The sequence below is a fragment of the Alexandromys fortis genome, unplaced genomic scaffold, assembly GCF_014885135.2.
Source record: "Alexandromys fortis isolate MF-2015 unplaced genomic scaffold, M_Fortis_MF-2015_v1.1 scaffold_13, whole genome shotgun sequence".
Taxonomy (NCBI): Eukaryota; Metazoa; Chordata; class Mammalia; order Rodentia; family Cricetidae; genus Alexandromys; species Alexandromys fortis.
In genome coordinates, this window is record NW_026067908.1 from 4,304,544 (window position 1) to 4,311,402 (window position 6,859).

The 6,859-nt window shown below is 46.3% G+C and overlaps 1 protein-coding gene across 1 annotated transcript in view; it reads right to left on the reverse strand.

The window, feature by feature from the left end:
* Coa7 (cytochrome c oxidase assembly factor 7) overlaps nucleotides 1-3,108 on the reverse strand; it is a 13,766-nt gene extending 10,658 nt beyond the window's left edge. The window contains exons 1-2 of the mRNA XM_050136327.1: nucleotides 2,881-3,108; nucleotides 1,353-1,493 (exon numbers count right to left, since the gene is read on the reverse strand). Of these exons, the coding sequence (XP_049992284.1) occupies nucleotides 1,353-1,493; nucleotides 2,881-2,986 (247 nt within the window). The 5' untranslated portion in view covers nucleotides 2,987-3,108. The remainder of the gene's footprint in view (nucleotides 1-1,352; nucleotides 1,494-2,880) is intronic.
* Nucleotides 3,109-6,859: the final 3,751 nt, after the last annotated feature.

The window sequence follows — 6,859 nt, forward strand, 5'->3', positions numbered from 1 at the left end:
GGGGGGGGGGGTGAGAAAGAGTGTTTCCAGTTCTCATTGGCCCCAGAGAATCAAGTTTTACTCCCTCAGATAGAAAGGTCAATTGAGTGATTAGTCCCGCCGACTCCATGGCTCCCCTTCAATTCCTGAGCTACCAAAGGCTGGTCCTTCCAACAGCACCTAATCTGTAATTTCTCATTCAGGAAGCAGAGGCAGGAGGTTCCTGAAAATTCCAGGCCAGCTTGGACTACAAATTGAATTCTAGGCCAGTGTCTTAGGGTTTCTATTGCTATGATTAAATACCATGACCAAAAACTAGTTGGGGAGGAAAGGATTCATCTGGCTTATTCTTCCATATCCATAATCCACCCTTGGCTTTCTTTTTCCTTTACTTTTTTGAGACAGGGTTTCTCCGTGTAACAGTCCCGGCTATCCTGGAACTCATTTTGTATACCATAGCCTGCTTTCTTATAGAACCCAGGACCATTATCTGCCCAGGGGTGGTCTCATACACTATGGGCTTAGCCTTCCCCCATCAATCACTAATTAGGCAAATGTCCTACACGCTGAGTGGTGGCGGCAACAGAACTTTAACGCCCAGGAGGCAGGGGCAGGCGGATCTCTGTGAGTTCAAGGCCAGCCTGGTCTACAGAGCAAGTTCCAGGACAGGCTCCAAAGCAACACAGAGAAACTCTGTCTCAAAAAAACAAAACTCAATCAATCAAACAAACAAAAGCTAAAAACAAACAAACAAAAAAACCCAAAACAAAACAAAAAAAATGTCCCACAGGGTAGCCCTACAGCCTGATCTTATGCAGGCATTTTCTCAATTGGGGTTTTCTCCTTTCAGAGACTCTAGCCAGAGCAGCCAACAAAACTAGAGTAAAATCCTATCCTAAATAATGAGCTAGACCTGGTAGCCCATGCCTTTAATCCCAGCACCCAGAAGGCAGAAGCAGGCGGATCTCTGTGAGTGTGAGGCCAGCCTGGTTTACAGAGTGAGTTCCAGGACAGACAGGGCTGTAGAGAAACCGTGTCTAAAAATATTTTAATCATGAGCCAGAGACATGACTTGCTGCTGCCAACTCTGAGGACCTGGATTCGATTCCCAGAACCTACATGGTGGAATTGGAGAGCCAACTTCTGTCAGCTGTCCTCTGATCTCCACATGTGGGACATGGTACACACCTGCCCCACACCAAAATAAATGAGTAAATGTAATTTTAAAAACTTCTTTAAGAAAAAGAAGAAAATTAATTAGCTCAAGGTCCCACACTGTGCAAACAGTAACCTCAAAGGCTGCTTCACTTAAAGGGCCACTCTCTCCCACCACCTGCCTGTACTCTGTGAGGCATGTGAAGACGGCACCTTACCTTTTCCAGTCACGTAATAGGCCCCCAGTTTATAGCAGCTGTCACTGTGCCCGTTGTCCTCACAGTTGAACTTCAGCACCTTGGCAGCTTCATCAAAATTCTTCTGGATCCCCTCCAGATAGTCCACCAGCCGATAGCAACCTAGGAGAGGGAAGAGTTGCTCATGCCAGCTGCTGCTGTTCAGTGGGTACAGGTAGAGCCAGATAGAGCCTAGCTCTTACTCAAATGGCTGTGTGTAGCTAGGCTGTGTGCAGTTAGGCTGTGTGTAGCTAGGCTGTGTGTAGCTAGGCGGCACAGCACTTGCTAGAGCGTAGGAGGCCCTCTGTTCAATCTCTAGCCCCGCAATAAAAATTAACACAAGTAAGCTATAAAGGAGGGAATGGGCTAAGATTCGCTTTGCCTTTGTAAAAACATTACACAGAGGCACATGTTTGCACCTGCCTGGATGACTACAGGATGATGGGACATTCTGACACCAAAAATCATAACACATGTTATCTTTGTTTGTTTAATTCTATTTATTTCCTTGAGACAGGGTCTTATATAGCTTAGACTGGACCAGAACTCACTACGTCGCTGAGGCTGTCTGTCCCTGACCCTCCCTGCTTCCACTTCCGAGAGTGCCAGGATCACACCCAGGCCAGGCATATGCTGCCACACCCAGATTATTAAACCAGGAACTGAACTCGGGGTGAACACGAGCACCCACATCCCCAGGCCTCAGCCCGTTCTCCACTCACAGCTCTGTAGTCTCCACATAACACACACCAACTACCATGAACCCCTCAAACATCTCTAAAGGATCAAGTTCCTGCCTTAGAAGGATGGACACACTGCAACCCAGGCTCCCTGTACAAACTTCATTCTGGAACCAGAGGCAGAGCACAGTGGTTAAAGAGTTGCCTAATACGCACAGAAGCCCGGGTTTGAGTCTCAAGACTGCACCACAAGAATTAATTTGACTTAATTCTGACAGATCCTGACTTCGACCTTCCAAAAGAGAACTGTTTTCCCACCTTGCCTCCACTGACTACAAAATAAATAAAACACTAGGAAAACAACTCTGCTTCTCTGGGCGTCAATCAATCCTACACTCAACCACCTCACTACACACGAGGCCAGTTCTGTCTCAGATCTTTTCATTAGCTATTACCTCTGCCTGGCAAAGACCTACAATGGTTTGTCCCCTCCTTTATAAGTTTATTCAAAAGCCATTCCATTGTGCAGTACCAGTTCTTTTATCCTAACCTGATTCGCATCTACTATTATCACATATTTCACTTATTTCCTTTGCGAGTTCACCATTGCATCTCCGGTCCTTCCTCCCTAAACCCGACCACGCCGGGTCTAGCCTGAGGGCTCCGCCCCTCCGCAGAAGCCCCGCCCCCGGTACACCCCAAGTCCCCGCCCACAGCTTGCTAGTGTCCCTGACCGCGTCCTCAGGTGTCCTCCACCCGCCACGTGACCTCGTCCTAGCCAAACGCTCGCGCCCCTTCTCGGCATCCCCAGCTGCGCGTGCGGCGCTCACCATCCGGGTCCTTCTCGCGGTAGCACTGATAGTGACACTCCACCTTCATGTTCTCCAGGAAAGACTTCACCTGCTCCTCGTCTTGGAAGTCAACCAAGCCCGCCATAGCTCCGACTCCTACGAACCCGGACGTGGTCCCGCCCCCAGATCACGTGAGCTGCTCGGTAGGCGGGGCTTGCCGCCTCGCGTGTAAGGTCAGCGCTTTGCGGTCCTCCGGATACCGGATACCGACGCTCCCAACAGCCTTTGCGGCTTTCTTCCCCATTTCTTCGTCTTTGTAGAAGGCTCCCTCCCGGTAGTCTACCTCCGCTTAAGTGAGGTAATTCTGCCCCATAGTGGTTTTTCTCCCTGCAGTCGGGATCAGCCAGCCCTCCTGCAGTCCCAGTTCTAAAGCCGAGACAGCCGGGAGCGCCGGTCCCTGCCTTCCCAGAGCTTGCAGCGTTGGGCTGGAGCTCACCGCCAAGTGCTCCCAGCCCTGCAAAATAACAGAGCTTAAGAATCATTAGGAAAGCATTTGCGTATTCAGGCAGCAAGCGTTTTGAATAACTTGTGTGTCCCACATATGGCTGGGACACCTGACAAAAATAAGTCTCTGCTAGTGCCACTGCATTTATCTCAATATTCTTTCTAGATCCATCAAGGTCACCACCATTAATGACGTGACCGCCAGTGCTGATAGTGACAAAGGTGATAGCTGGTGCCGAGTGCTGAGTATTGAATCCGGGTCTAAGAACTTTGCACTAGCCAAACCTATTAGAGAAGCGTGGGAAACGGCTTCAGAGTTTAACTTTTTTCCAAAGAGAAAGAACGAAGAGCTAGGGCTGGAGAGATGGCTTGGTGCTTAAGAGCACTGACTGCTCTTCCAGAGGACCCGGGTTCAATTCCCAACATACACATGGCAGGCAGTTCACAACTACCTATAAATCCAGTTCTAGGGCGATCTGACACTTTCATGCCAGTGCACATAAAGTAAAGTGAAATAAATCATAAAAAGTTTAAAGAAAAAGAATGAAGAGCTAGAGAGATGGCTCAGAGGTTAAAAACTCTGACTACACTCACAGAAGAGGGCACCAGATCTCATTGCAGAAGATGTGTCCTCTTCTGGAATGCAGGCAGAACGCAAATAAATAAATAAATAAATAAATAAATAAATAAATAAATAGTTATTTTTAAAAAATATATTTAAACTGGGCAGTGATGGTGCACGCCTCTAATCCCAGTACTCAGGGGACAGATGCAGGCGAATCTCCCGAGTTCGAGGCCAGCCTGGTATAGAGTGAGTTCCAGGACAGCCAGGGATACACAGAGAAACCTTGTCTCGAAAAACCAAAAGAGAGGGAGAGAGAGAGAGAAAGAAAGAATGAAGATTTAGCTTGGTGGCAGAGGGCATCCCTAGCATGTGCAGGAGTCCTAGGTTCGATCCCCAGCACCACGCAAAGGGAGAAGTGCGTCAAGGTGGGGCAAGGGGCTTCACCTGTATTTTTTTGTTTTGCTTTTTATTTTGATTCTAAGTAAAATTTTCACAAACTACCCGAAGGCAGTTCCTCCCACCACGCACTTGGTCTAGAGCTTTTCTGTGGATCACAGTCCATGTTTTCCCAGTATCCAATATAGCGTGGCCTCACCACTAACTCATTTTAATGACAGATGGGGAACAACTTACCTCAGCTAGTAAACATCTTTGGAAATTCCCGATTTACTTACTTATTTATTTGGTTGGTTGGTTTTGGTTTTTTGAGGCGGGGTTTCTCTGTGTAGCAGCTCTGGCTGTCCTGGAACTCACATTGTAGACCAGACTAGCTTTGAACTCACAGAGTTCTGCCCATTTCTGCCTCCGAAGTGCTGGGATTAAAGGTGTACGCCACCATTTTCCTTGGCATAGAATCTCACCCTGTAGTTCAGGACTACCTTTAACTTGAGACGATCCTCTTGCCTCAACCTACAGAGTACTATTGCAGGTATAAGATACCACATCCAGCTACCCACATTCTTTTTTCTTATCCCTGACCACAAGACGGAACCCTCAGGAAACATGCCCCAGGATGGGAAGGCCTGACCTTTGGTTTTGAGACTTCCTCCTTAGCCTGACCTTCAAGGCCCTGTGAAATCTCATCATATCCTCTCAATAAAGTTTGACAGATACAATGATTACACCAACCCCAAATAGATCTAGAAGCTTCTTCCTCAATGTTCCATATTACTTGATATATTCTGTATAATACGTTATGAAAGGACTAGTTTTGGAGGGTAGACAGAGCTTAGCTGAGAATCACTATCCCTCCCTGAGAGTGGAGCTCAGCGTTATAACTCCTGCCCATCTGCTTGAGATCCTAGGTTCGACCCCGGTGGGGGTGGGGAGAGTCAGTGAGATGGTATGGCTCAAACTCCCCTCCTCCCACAAATAAACAAATATAAAAAGTTTTTATCCTGTCCAAAAACTAGGTGTAGGAGCTCAAAGTCATTCTGTTTTTTCTTCAGAGTCATTCTTGACTATATACTAAGTCTAGGCCAACCTGAGCTATGTAGTGTGACACTGTCTCAAAAAAAAAAAAAAAAAAAACAGAAACAGAACAAAAAAAACCGTGTGTGGGGGGAAGTAAGACTTCCTCTGGTGATATTTTGTTTGTGCTATAGCACATAAAGCTTGCCTAAGGGTGAGAGTGTGGCCATAGAGGCCAGGCAGTGGTGGCTCACATCTTTAATCCCAGCACTAGGGAGACGGAGGCAGGAAGGGATATGGCTGGGCAGAGAGGAATATCAAAGGCAGGAGGAGACAGGAACTCAAGGCAATCAGTCTGAGAACTTGTAGAGACAGGATCCCCATTCAGTCTGAGAATTCTTAGAGATAGGATTTTGCCCTGTTGATTCTGAGGATTTCATAGAGGTAAGAACTAGTGACCGGCTGCTCTGCTTCTCTGATCTTTCAGCTTTCGCCCCCTAATATCTGTCTCCGCGTTTTTATTATTAAGACCAATTAGAATTCGCACTACACATTTGCCTGGCATGGTCAAGGTCCTAGGCTGGTTCACCAATACTATGAGAAAATAAAATAATAGAGCAGGGTTCAGTGAGGATGCTACACATAAAGTCAAGGAATGGCCACAAGTACTACTCAGTCATTAAACTGCTGTGCAATGAGACAAACTGAGCAGTAGAGGGCAGTAGAGGGTTGGCAGAAATAGAGGCACCACCAGGACAAGCACAAAGTCACTTGATCATACTTTTTTGTTTGTTTTGTTTTTTGTTTTTATTTATTTATTTATTTATTTATTTATTTATTTATTTATTTATTTATTATGTATACAATATTCTGTCTGTGTGTATGCCTGCAGGCCAGAAGAGGGCACCAGACCCCATTACAGATGGTTGTGAGCCATCATGTGGTTGCTGGGAATTGAACTCAGGACCTCTGGAAGAGCAGACAATGCTCTTAACCTCTGAGCCATCTCTCCAGCCCCTTTTGTTTGTTTTTTTGATTTTGAGACAGGGTTTCACTGTGTAGCCCTGGATGTCTCAGAACTACTCTATAGATCAAGCTGGCCTGGAACGCACAGAGATCCACCTGCCTCTGCCTCCCCAGTGCTGGGATCTAAAGCGTGCTTCAACTTTTAAAAAGAAATGTAAGATCTTCAAAAAAAAAAAAAAGGTATGCTACTGCTTTATTATCCTTTCATTATCTCTGTAGGATTATTTCCCTCGGTTCTCTAGTGCTGAGATCACAGCCAGGGCTTCACATGCTAGGCATGTTTTCTTCCTCTGTATTCTTCCGAATGCTTGTGTTTACTTTGTAAATGTATCAGTTGCCCAATGAATACATTGATCTGTGTTTATCACAAATTAATCTCTTATTTTTCACCTAATAGCCCTTTTCTGTAAGTGTGATTTGTAGCTAGCAGGCATGTTTCCAACTGTTGCAGATAAAGTGAAGCGATTTTCTGGAAAACAGTGTGAAGGAACTCCCCCCCCCCCCCCCCCCCCC